A 13,372-nucleotide genomic window follows, 5' to 3' on the forward strand; every position below is an offset into this window, starting at 1 on the left:
GGTCTTTAGTGTTTAATGCATCAAATCTGTTCTTCAGATGGTCTCTAAATTCAGGTAGGATAAATTCAAGGTCATATTTTGGCTCTCGTGGACTTGTTTTCATTTTCTTCAGCTGGCGGCTTTGGTGACTCTCATTCAGCCTAGTGGGTGATTAATGAAAAGTCATTTTTGCTACTGTTATTTATAAACACATGACTCTCATGTCACAACCCTGTATTCACTGCTTCAAAGGAACTTTTCTCCACTCCCACTGTGAGCAATCTAGTGATTGCTGGTGCTAGTGTACCATGGAGCCCAATCTAATTCCTACCAACTATCCCATCGGGTTTCCTAGGCTGCAGTCTTCATGAGAGCCAATAGCAGGTCTTTCTCCCATGTAACTGATGATAAATTCAAACTGACAATCTTTGGGTTAGCAGTCAAGCATTTAAGCACTGTATCACTAGTGATTAATGAATCACACTGTACCACCAGTGATTAATATCGCTCAAGAAATCAAACAGGAGTGCTAAACTGTACAAAACTGGCTCTGAGAGAAAGAAGAAATCTGTGTGAAATGGGGGAGTCAGAGGAGACCCATCTGGGGTGGAGGCCTTGGCTGTGAGAAGTAAGAAGATCTATTGGGACCTACTGGGGCAAGTGAATGGGGCAGTGAGACAGGAAGAGTTCTGGTCATAGAGGACTTTGCCTGAGACCATGAGGGAGGAGTTAACGTGTACTGTGGTAAATGTTACTTCAGCCTTGTTCTGCCATTCAAGCTTCTGCTTGCCCTTCAGGATTCATCTCCAACATCTGCTCATGAATTATGTTGTGACACTTTGAACATAATCCTAATAAGAACAGCTGGTGTTCATCAAGCACTTACTGTGTGCCTGTGCCTTTACTAAGCGTCTCACGTGTATTATTTCACCATTTTCTAGGTGGCTTATGCAGAGCGGAGGCCCAGGGTTACTATTTTATGCTGTCATAGGTACCTAGTGCTGCTATAATATTACCAAATGGGCGGTTTTCACAAACTGAAATTTATTTTCTCACAGTTTAGGAAACTAACCTGACCCACGGCCATCTAGTTGATTCTGACTCAGAAAAGATGCATAGGATATAGATAAAACTGCTCCATAGGATTTTTTTTTTCTCTTCACTTTTTACTGTGAATTAAGATCATCAGTTTCACATTTAACAATTCATAACACATTTTGCTTCATCACACTGATTCCAAGTCCCTCAGTGTAATATCACTTATCCCATTTCCTCCCTGTGGTTCCTGTTTCCATTCCTCCACTTTCCTAACCCTTCTGAACTTTGTCCTCTGGTAAATGCTACCCTTTTGTTCTCAAATGCTTGATTGTTCTAAGGTGTGCATGCCTCACTAGTGTTATTGCTGTCCTTAAGTTTTTGTTGTAGTAAGTGCTGTCCCAGTTGGTTCTGAGTCCTGGCAATCCTGTACAGGGTTTTCAAGACTGTCAACCTTTGCAGGAGCAGAAGGCTTCACCTTTATCCCTCAGAGTAGCTTGTAGGCTTGAACCGCCTATCTTGTGGTTCGCAGTGCAGTGAACCACTGCGTCCAACCACAGGGATAAGGGTTAGAAATTACCACGCATATTATGGGGATACACAGTTCAGTCCATAACCTATATTAACTCATACAACCTCTAGTCCAGTCATGACAGCAATGACCAGAATCTGTTCCTTTTAGGACTCCCCAGTGGCTAACATGGGTCCTGGTGTGGCACCGTGGGTCAGTGTGCCATACTGCAAAGCCGTTTGAACTGCAAGGTCGGTGGTTCAAGCTCACCAGCTTCTCCTCGGAAACCCTATACAGGGTCGCTATGGGTCGGAACCGACTCCACGGCACTTAACAACAACAACAATGCCTAATATGGTAAGTCTGGCACAAAGTAGGCACTTAATACATGCTTGTGGGATGAGTGAGAAGAGTTGTCAAATGTCTAACAGAGCTCTGGGTACAGAATGCCAGAGGCACTAGGCAGATCACTGAGCAAGGAGTGAGAGGAAAAGCTCAGTCATAGGCAGTAGGGCTCCAGGGAGCAGGAGGCTGGGGCCAAGGCATCACATGGAGAGCTTCCTTTAAACTTGCCATTTCAACATGGGTTCTATTCAAATAGCCACCATTTGAGGCCAGTTTTGTCCTGGAAATTTGGGCAGGTCTAAACGCACAGGTAGAATTCAGTGACTGGGCCAGCAAAGACTCAGAAGAGATGATAAAAAATAGGTAATGTCAGAGACGATGGTAAAATGACTTACAACTGGCATAGCATAGAGATTTTAGTGAACAGGATTTTAGTGCTAGAGCAGGGTTTTGAGGCCTCCTGCATTGCCAGACATTGATGGATCTTTGTTGTTGTTGTTAAATGCCCTGAGTCAGTTTGGACTCACAGTGACCCTGTATAGGGTTTCCAAAGTTGTAAATCTTTCACAAAGCAACCTGGTGGACTCGAACCATGGATCTTGTGGTTCACATCCAGTGTTTCTCCTACAGAGTCACTGTGCTCCCTGATGGATCTTGGGGAGGGCCACAGTTTCCCTGGGAGAAATAAAGCAGGACAGGTAGGGGAGGTACTGGAGGAGGGTTGAGGGTATACACAAGGGGCAGCTAGCTTCTCCCAACACTGGCTCTGGAACAATATTTCAAAATATTTTAAAATAGTAACAACTACTAGTGTTACCCTGGATTAAATGACTACTAAGAAAGCCAGCCATTTTTCAAAATCCACTTGGTTTTTTGAAAATTAAAAAAAAAAAAAAAAAAAACACTAGTTGATATAAATCATACTCTATTTAACTAGACACTCCGTAACTATACGTTGTTGGTGTGGTCAGAATGAAAAAATGCAACACTGCCAATTCCTCCATACTATACAATCCCTCTTCTTACCTTAGTATTCCTGGTATACCTTATGGAACACTGATAGGCCAAAAGCCAGTAAACAAAGTTTATTTCTTTGCAGAGAAATGTATGTTCTAAAACTTTCCACCCATACCTTAGTGGATCATCTTGTGCCTATCCTATTTGGAAAACCACAATGTGGTTAAAGTGCCTTTCTGCTTTGCAAATTTGTAAATCTGAAGCTGCCAGAACATTAGCTTCAGGATGCAAAGAAGATTCTAGAAGTAATTTTTTTTTTAATCCCTAAAATTACCAGTTGTTAAACAGTTATACTTTTTTTTTCAAATACAAAAGTTGGTGGCTGACAGCCAAGAGAAACACTCAGCATTGCAGAGAGAAGCAGACTGTTATTAAAGTCACAGTGGTTATTAAGAAAGATGATGTCATAATTAATGCCTGGGCCTCTCTAGGATCCCCAAGGCCAAGGAGAGGCGATCACAGTCTTTACCAAGTCAGTGAATAGTCACCTTCCTAATGGTGTTTGGTGAAAGTACCCAGTCTCCAGGGCAAGATGATTTTCTGCAGAAGAATCAAGGAGTTCAGAATTGCACCATGCTTGCACCAAATTGGTGGCCAGCACAGGGGATTTATGAACTGGTGGTGCCTTTGGCTTTAACCAGAAAAAAGGCTGCATCTTTATATACAGAGAGTATGTCTCTGCAAGGCATACTGTCAAACAGAGTAGAGACTATCTTAGAATAGAGATTTCATACAGTTCAGGAAATTCTTCTGGGAAGAGGAATAATTCTTCAAAAATTTCATAAATGGGGTTATAATGATTTATAAAAATCCAAGAGGAACTCGGTATTCATCGTGTTAGAGATCCCCAAGATACCAGCCAAAGACAAAGAGGAAATTGAAAGTAGCCAAGGATTCTAGCTTCTTTTACTCACCTAAGCTTTCTTCTCTCTCTCTCTCTCTCTTTGCCCATTCCTCCTCCCAACCTCCAAGCTCATGTTTTCTAAATTCATCCTCACCAGGGCCATGGGAGGAAGCATTGTGAGAAATGAGGTTACAACTTTTCATCAGTCTCAGTTCCCATGACTTCTGTCACCTCTAGTCAAAGAAATCATCAGGAAACAAAGAAACTACACCCTATGTACTTATTGAATACAAGATACATATGGTTTACAAAGAAATAGAACATGGGATATTAGCTACACTAACTTCAGAAGCATTATGCAACCTCTCTGACTTAGTCTTGTTATCTGTAAATTAGAGATTATAAAACCTCCCTCACAATGTAGTTGCGAGGACAGTATAAAATAAGATTTGATACTGGCTCAAGTCCTTTCCTTACATCTGATTATAGCAGTACTTCTAAGGGTTTGTTGTTGTTGTTGAGGTTCCGACTCATAGAGACCCTGTGTAGACTTTCCAAGGAACAGCTGGTGAGCTTGAACCACTGACCTTGCGGTTAAAACTGACCTTGCAGTCCACAGCACCACACCAGGACTCCACTTCTGAGGGTGGATGATAATACATGGATTTGAATCCCCCCATCACAGAGCTTGTGAGGAGAATTCTGTAGATGTTTTTCAGCTGATGCAGGAATGAGGGGAGCTCTGATATACCCTACCTAGCAAACCTTTGCAGCCCAGGGACCTGGGGAAAGCTAGATTGCTGTCAGCATAATCTAGGCCTCCCTTCTTATCCACAAAGCCCTCTTTACTTCTGGGAGGAACCTGTGATATTACCTAGGGCTCAGTAAGAATAAGGGTTTAACCAGAGTTACCCTAGGCATCATCTTTGAATACAACAGAGGTCATATTAACAGTGTGAACTCGAATACCACTTGCATAAGGGACTACCTCAAAAGCATGTTTTCAGCTCCCTTCACAATCCTTCCAGGGGAGTTCTGGTTCCTTCCTTGCCGATGTTTGCCACCATAGAGCCACTTAGGGACTGGCCTCTGTTGCTGTTGCCAGGACCCTTCTGGAGAAAGCTGAGGAAGCTGGACCAGAGCAGCCTTGCAATTTGTGTTGTCCCTAATCTCTTTGGGATAAGGGGTGGGGGTATAGTTTGTGTCCCCGTACCTCAAAGTGTCCCTCATTAGAACAGTTTCTGCAACTTCTCCAGCAAACACAGTTTCCATTGGGCTTAGCTGTAAACCTGGCAAGATGCAGATTCCATGCCACCCTACTTATCAGTTCTCTCCCTTCTTTCCAAACCAGAAAGATCAGTCAGGGAACTGGAAAGATGAGCCACAGACTGGGAGAAAATATTTACAAAATGCAAATTTGATGCAGGATTTGTATTCTTAAGGTTCAACAATAAGAAAACAAACAAACCAATAACAAAATAGGCCAAAGGGGCTGACCAGAAACCTCACTAAAGATATATAACACAGATGACAGCTAAGCATCATCAGTAAAGATGCTCCGCGCCATTACTCATTGGGAAGATGCAAAGTATGAGTGTGTGTGTTTAACTTAATAAGTAGACATATAGAAATTGTTGTAGATATGTGCATATCCATTAGCTAGTATACGCATGGTTTCCTTACACTGTAATCTTGTTCAGCAAAAAGCAGAAAAGCTGTAAAATTGTTACAACAAAGTGGAACCAAAATGTGATATGCTTTCATGTATGGAATCCTCAAATGGAAAAAAAATGACATTAGGTAAAAACTAAGAAAATCTGAATAAAGTATGGAGTTTAGTTCATAATATTTTATTAGTATCGGTTCATTCATTCTAACAAATATACCAGAGATGATAATAGTGTGGGAAACTAGAAGGGAATATGTAAGAATTGTCTATACTCTCTTCTCAATTTTTCTATAAATATAAAACTGTTTGAAACAAAATCTCTTAAAAAAATAAACAAGCTAACTGATGGTACATGGAGGGAATTATAATCATGGTAATGAAACAAGTTGTGTGGTTTGTTGAATGATCTGCCCTGTAAAACGTTCACTCAATCCACAATAAAAACCTTTAAAAATATAAAATAAATAAAATAAGATAAACAAGCAAAGAAAACCATGTGTATATATATATATTTTTTTTTTTTTTTTTTTCCAATGAGGAAAGTAAGGTCAAAAAAGTCAAACTAACTGACTCAAGATTGCCCAACTACTTAACTGGCAGAGGTGGGATTTGAATCCAGAGGCCTCTTTACTGACTTCTGCCTAGCTGTAGATGGGATCTCTTCTGTTCTTTGGTTTCCTGTACATCTATTTGTATGTGTTTCTTTCTTGTTCTTCCCAGGGGATGGCCTTTACCCTTGAAGAAAGGATACAGCTTGGAATCCACGGCCTAATCCCCCCCTGCTTCCTGAGCCAGGATGTCCAGCTTCTCCGGATCATGAGATCCTACGAGCGGCAGCAGAGTGACCTGGACAAGTCAGTGCCTAAAGTTGCTCTTGCTACCCAGTTCCTGTGGTCCACAGAGTTTTCTAGCTACTTCCAGGCTAGGAAAGGATGAGAAACTCAAGAGGTCCCAGACCCAGGCCTGCCCTCTAAAGGGTGATGGCCTTTTTTGAGGGAAAGAGCTGGCTTGTTATGATCAAAGCACAGTTTGCGTGTCCTGAGAAGTATGGAAAAGGAAACTGAGTTTTAATCAGTGATATTTGGAAAGGGGCGGCATCTAAGTTAGCCTTAGAAGGGCTGGTAGGTCTTCAGTTGTCAGCAGTGGGGTTCAGGGAGAGTATTTCACTCAAAGGAAGATGCTGAGGAAAGGCATGGAGACCGGTGTGTTAAGGAAGTGGTATCTGGCCCAGGTTCTTGGAATAGAGAAATGTGGAGAAGACGAGGAAAATGAACAGGGGACACCTTGGGAAGGCCTTGCTATGTCACATATGGAGATTTACAATCAGCTGTTACTAGTCCAACCCCTTGTGAATTCAGGATTGACACCAGGGACCAAAGGTGAATCAGCTACATCAGCTCTACTGAAGAATGCCCTTTCCTTTTCTGGAGATACATGAATTGACTGAGTTGGGATTTGAATTCAGGCCCCAAGTCATCTGGCTCCAGAGTCTGTATTTTTAATGTCTCTGTTATGCTACATCTGAACAGGGAGCAGAGCCTGTGCTACTAGACTGAGTTCAAATCCTCATTCTGCTACTTGAAGGGAAAAAATGATTTGACTTCTGTGAGTTATGGTTTCCCCATCTGTATAGTAAGAATAGCAGTAGTGCCTAACTCATAGGGCTATTGTGAGGAGATGTGTGTTCGTATGTGTAATGTGCTTAAAGCAGTGCCTGACACATAGTAGGTGCACTTTGTAAGAGTTAGTTGAATATGTTACAGCAGAGATGTGAGGAGATGATATGATCCCCATATATATCTATAGAGCTTGTGGCCAAGACTTTTGATTCACAAGGTGTGACTGTCCCTGTATGGGTAGAACTCAGCAGCATGTCACAGTGGTCTGCGCCCTGGTAACGTAATGGTTACAAATCGGGCTGTGAACCTTAAGGTCAGCAGTTCGAAACTACCAGCTGCTCCGTGGGAGAAAGATGAGGCTTTCTGCTCCTGTAAAAAAATTACAGCCTCAGAAACCCTGTACTGGGTTGCTATGGGTCAGAACCGACTCCACAGCACTCAACAACAACAATCCATACCGTTGGAGTCCTGGTGTGGGGCTGTGGGTTAATGTGTTGGACTGCAACATCAGTTTTAACTACAAGATTGGCGGTTAAGGCTCACCAGCTGCTCCTTGGAAACCCTATACACGGTCACCATGGGTCAGAATCAACTCAACGGCACTTAACAACAACAACGACAACCCATACCATTACCTATTGCTTCTGAGTGGAGGTGGAAAAGTAAGCCTCTGTCTCCTGTTCTCCACCCAAAAGCTCTAAGCTCTAAGATACTACTCACAGTAACTCTAAGATATCCTGTAGCCCAGCCCCAAACACTCTCATTCTTGTAGATTCCACTCAGATTGGTTTAGCCATGTCACCCTGAAGAGCAAGCCAGACTTGTACCATAATTCCAATTAACATGTCTCAACTTTGAATGACCAGATCCTCCCCTTTTTGTTAAATTTACAAAGAAGAATTAAAGTTTAAAGTGAAAACCTATTTCCTAAAGATATTAAACTCTGAAAGTTAAGTTCCAAAATCCTTCTTTCCAGTTTTCTAGTTCAGTGGACCTTGCTTACATACACAGACAGACATCCCACAGCTCATGGAGAAAGAAGTATGCCCATTTCTGGGAGCTCTGGATGCTTGCTTGTGACACCGTGTGGAGCAATTGGACTTGCTCTCTCCCAGGAGTCTCTAATTTCAGCAGGTGCTAGGGGAATTGTTAAGGAGACTCCCCAGCTTCTTTTGGATAAGGGCAGTGGTGGGCTGGTAAATGTTTAATAACTAGCTCTCCAGGGGTATGTAGCATTTGCTGATTTCCATGGTTTTGGTACCCCTGCTGGTACAACCAATTTCAAGTTGCCAACCTGACATCACTGAATGCTGAGTCAGGAAGAGATTTGCAGAGATACTAGTGGGTAAGAGAATTCTGGTGACCCTGAGTTGACATCTGAGTGCACATCTCCCCTTTATGAATGCGCCTTCCAGAACAGTTTTCAGTCTGAAACCAGTGCCTTTTGGTGTTGAAGAAGAGGCTGAGGCCCCAAGACACCACAACTTACCCAAAGTCACACAACTGGTAACCAGCAGAGCTGAGATTCAAACGCAGAATCCTGGCATCACACCCATGATCATCCCAGTACAGCACAGAGCATCTCTCTTACCCCACCCCATGCCTGGCCTCAGGTGTCTCTGCACTCCCTCCCAACTTGTTCTCCAGGAAGGTGTGATATCAGCAGTCACACCTCATTGTGAATGTCAACCCCTTGGGTTCTTGCATTTTATTGTTGCTAAGTGCCGTTGAGTTGGTTGTATAGGATTTCTGAGGTGTGGCTGGTAAGTTTGAACTGCCAACTTTGTGGTTCACAGTCTGGTGCTGATCCTACAGTGCCAAACCAGGAGTCTTTCTTGCATTTTGTAGAGTGTGAATGAAAGACTCTTTCCATGGTTCAGTGGTTTTAGTCTTCAGGGAGGAGGTAAGGAAGACATTCTTTTAGAACATGCCTTCTGAGGCCATTTAGTTCTCAGACACTTGAGAACTCTACTTCTGACAGGAATCACTCCTGTTTGGCAGGGAGGCCAGTTCATATACAGCTCATATGCTAAGTATATTCCATGATCCTGGAGTCCTGGTGTGGTGCTGTAGGATAAGCACTGGACCACGAGGTCTGTTTGAACCCAGAATGTAATTAATCTATTGTTGTTGTTGTTATGTGCCATGGAGTCAGTTCCGGCTCATAGCGACCCTGTACAGGGTTTCCGAGGCTGTAAATCTTTATGGGAGCAGAACGCCTCATCTTTCTCCCGCAGAACAGCTGGTAGTTTCGAACTGCTGACTGTGAGATTAGCAGCCTGATTTGTATGGCATCCCTTAATATTCATCTATTATTATAATATTCATTATAATAATAATAATAGCATGATAGTTTTGAACAGTGGTTGAGAGCACAAATTTCAGAGCCAGACTACTTAGACTCACATCCCAACTCTTGGCTGGGTTATTTAAATTCTCCGTTCCTTAATCTCCTTGTCTGCAAAATTGCAGGAATTATAGACCTACTTCACAGGTAGTTGAAAGCTTTAGATGAGTTAATGAATGTAAAATACTTAGGACCATGGAAGTGTTAACTACTGCTCAGGTCTGGGGTGTTGACAAGTATCTTGAGTCCCTTTAAAAGAACTACAAGGCAGATACTATTCTCCACCTTTCAAGAGGTTGAAATGCTTGCTTAGAGAAGATGGGTGATTTGCCTATGAATGTGCCCTTTAAGTGAACAGGAGGGGAGCCCCCAGGTTTCTCATAGTACCCCACAACCCTCGACACCAAAGACCTACCCTGTTGTCACATATTTGTAGTTGATGTTTGCTTCTGTTGAGTTAGCCCTAACTCATGCCAGCCCCGCCCAGTCCTGCCTCCTCTCCAGGATTGGTTGTAGATCAGACCATTGTGCTCCACAGGGTTTTCATTGGCTGAGTTTTGGAAGTAGATCACCAAGCCTTTCTTCCTAGTCTGTCTTAGTCTGGAAGTGCCCCTGAAACCTGTTGAGCTACATAGCAGCACACAGCATTCCACTGATGGATGGATGGGTGGTAGCCACGCATGAAGCCCTGTTGTCAGCTCAGTTTTTCTCTCGCCATTTCAAGGTACATCATTCTCATGACACTCCAAGACCGGAATGAGAAGCTCTTCTACCGAGTGTTGACCTCAGACGTAGAGAAATTCATGCCCATTGTCTACACGCCCACCGTGGGCCTAGCCTGTCAGCAGTATGGCCTGGCCTTCCGCAGGCCCCGGTGAGTCTTCATGGGGACTGGGAGTGAGGGCTCAGTTTGAAGGGTGTTTAATCTCATGGTGGTGGTGGTGATGTGCCGTGGAGTCGGTTCCGACTCACAGAGATCCTGTAAAGGGTTTCCGAGGCTGTAAATCCTTACAGGAGCAGAAAGCCTCATCTTTCTCCCACGGAACAGCCGGTAGTTTCAAACTGCTGACCTTGTGGTTCACAGCCCGATTCGTAACCACTATGCTACCAGAGCTCCTTTGTTGTTGTTGTTGTTAAGTGCCGTTGAGTCAGTTCCGACCCATAGCGACCCTGTACAGGGTTTCCGAGGCTGTAAATCTTTATGGGAGCAGAAAGCCTCATCTTTCTCCCGCGGAGCCGCTGGTAGTTTCGAACTGCTGACCTTGCAGTTCACAGCCCAATTCATAATCACTACACTACCCGAGCTCCTTAGAGGGGAATATATTCTTTTCACCTTCCTGGCTTATTTATTGAAACTCTAGGAACTAATTTTGTCGGGGTTGGAGGCCCAAAAAGAAGACTTCTAGTTTCAAGCATTTGCTCAAGAAAATTAGCTCATGAGCTCAGAATGTGTGTCTGGGCTGTGGGGTGTGCAGAAAATAGCAGAACTTCACTATCACAAAATAATTAATGTCCAGCATGTTGTTCAAAACTGGTCTGAGAGGTACTTGGGATTGTTTTTCCCTTATTATCTACCTGTCATCCCTCCCCCAACCCTGCCCCCACTTCTGATCATCCCTACAGTGTGGAAGCTTTTCTCCAACTCAGCCAGTGAGTAACAGAATGTTGGAGACTAAAGACTAAACTATTCTGCTGATTCAAAGAACCAGCATTCCTTCCTTTGGGCTTAGCTCAGATTTCACATAAAATATCATTTTATTAGACCAAAAAAAAAGGCACTCATTTACTCATTTTCTTCTTGAGCCAAAGAATTCTGGGGGCATTTTTCTAAAGAAATTACTTGTCAAGGTAAGTCATATATATATATACTTAACAAGAATATGCAATATGCTATAGGTGCGCCTGACCCAAGCCATGGTATTTTCAATAACCCTGTATGCATGCAACTCGATGGCACCTAACAACAACAACAACAATGCTGTAGTCCCTAAATGGACTTCTGGTGTAGCGCTGTGGATCAGCAGTGGACTGTGAACCACAAGGTTGGCAGTTCAAACCCACCAGCTGTTCCTCGGAATCCCTATGCAGGATCGCTATGAGTCAGAACTGACTCAGTGGCACTTAACAACAACAACACAGTCCCTGAATAGTGCAAAGGTTAATGTGCTCAGCTGCTAACTAAAAGTTTGACAGCTCAAGTTCACTCAGAGACACCTCAGCCAATGCAGTACAGTTCTACTCTGACACATGTAGGATCAACATGAGCCGGAATCAGCTCACCTGGTTTGACTATGCTCAGACATATGGGGTACTTTTAGGTAGGATTTATAAATCCATGAGGAACATGGAACTGTGGATCATTGGGAATGAGCATTACAGGAAGCCCTGTGCACAGTCTTCCTTTTCTGGTCACTGAACGAACAGCAGAGCACTGAGCATCAAGTGTTGTCTTGATAGCGGTATCTCATTGTTAGAGCAGACAGGTTCTCATCACTCAGAACAGCGCCCATGTAGTCTAGCTGCAGCAGCTGTGCCAGCTTTTACAATCCCATAGGTCAGGGAGACAGGAGCATCCTGCCAGGGCTCCACAGCAGTCCTGGGCTTCCACCTACCACTTTCAACAGGAAAGAGACCACTGTCCTCTTATTCTCATCCCCATGAAGATGTTACAAACTGGTGGCACATTTCCAAAGGATGTGGGCTCCATGGACCTCCCGGTCCCTACTCAGAAATGGTCCTTCCAGGTCTTCTTCTGACACAGTGCAGGTCAGCTCATGCCTCTTCCCTCCTCAGAGGCCTTCACTAGCCCCAAGAGCTTTAAGAATCAAGTCCAACATTTTGACAAACTATCTCAAGTGCACCATGTTCTAACCACACTGATCTATTTTTTTAAAAAAAAACACTTTTTATTGCAATGTGAGTGAAAGTTTACAGAGCAAATTGTTTTCATTCACCAATTCGTAAGCACTTTTGATTTGTGGCATTGATTTAAATCCCCACAGTATAACATCCTTTTCCCCACTTATTCCCTGTGTTTACAGTTTCCATACATCCTTCTTTCTTACTCCTTCCTGCCTTCAAGCTTTATCCTTGGGCAAACACCGAGGCTTTGATATCATATAGTTAATTACTCTAAGGAATGCATACTTCCCTGGTGTTACTGTTCACCTTATAGGCCTGTCTGTTGTTTGGCTGAAAGTTGAGCCCCAGGAATGAGTTCAATTCCAGAACTGAAGTCAATCATAAAAGGAAAAGTGCTGCATGAACCCACTATTAAAAAGAGTCAAGGAAAGGTTTACAGACTGAACACAACAACAAAAATACATTACTTAATGGTTACCAGAAAGGGCAAGGAAAATCACTAACTAGATAATGTTGTTAAGTGCTGCTAAGCTGGTTCTCACTCATAGCAACCCTGTATAGGGTTTTTGAGGCTGTAAAATCTTGGAGGGAGGAGTTGGTGGGTTCAAACCACTGACCTTGTGGGTTATTAATTTGGGTGAAGAGAATGGCAGTATACAATTAAATGGTGTCTTAGTTAATCTAATTCTGTTATAACAGAAATACTATAAGTGGATGGCTTTAAGAACCAGAAATTTATTCTCTCACAATTTAAAAGGCTAGAAATCCAAATTCAGATTCTAGGAGAACCGTCAGCTTTCTCTTTGTCAGCTCTGGGTAAAGCCTTGTCTCCTTGCAGGAAATCTGTAGACAGAATTCCTCAGATTGATCATACATCTTGGCATCAATCTTCCCCTGGATCTGGGAACTTCACAGTGCAGGGACCACAAGTCCAAAGGACAGATTCCATTCCCATTCCCAGTTCTTCTATCCTGGTGGTAGTACGTTCCTCTGAGCACTGCTTACTTCTCTCTCCTTTTATATCTCAAAAGAGATGGGCTCAAATACAGTCTGTCCCGGTAGATTGTATCTGACCTCATTATCATAGAAATGAGGATTTACAACCCATAGGATAATTGTTGTTGTTGTTCTCAGGTGCCATCAA

General features: G+C 43.1%; 1 protein-coding gene across 1 annotated transcript in view; it reads left to right on the forward strand.

The window, feature by feature from the left end:
- Positions 1-13,372, forward strand: part of ME3 (malic enzyme 3, NADP(+)-dependent, mitochondrial) — a 246,164-nt gene that overhangs the window by 103,650 nt on the left and 129,142 nt on the right. Inside the window, exons 2-3 of the mRNA XM_006864954.1 lie at positions 6,121-6,254; positions 10,091-10,240. Coding sequence (XP_006865016.1) covers positions 6,121-6,254; positions 10,091-10,240 — 284 coding nt within the window. The remainder of the gene's footprint in view (positions 1-6,120; positions 6,255-10,090; positions 10,241-13,372) is intronic.

Source organism: Chrysochloris asiatica, unplaced genomic scaffold (genome assembly GCF_000296735.1).
Source record: "Chrysochloris asiatica unplaced genomic scaffold, ChrAsi1.0 scaffold00074, whole genome shotgun sequence".
Classification (NCBI taxonomy): Eukaryota; Metazoa; Chordata; class Mammalia; order Afrosoricida; family Chrysochloridae; genus Chrysochloris; species Chrysochloris asiatica.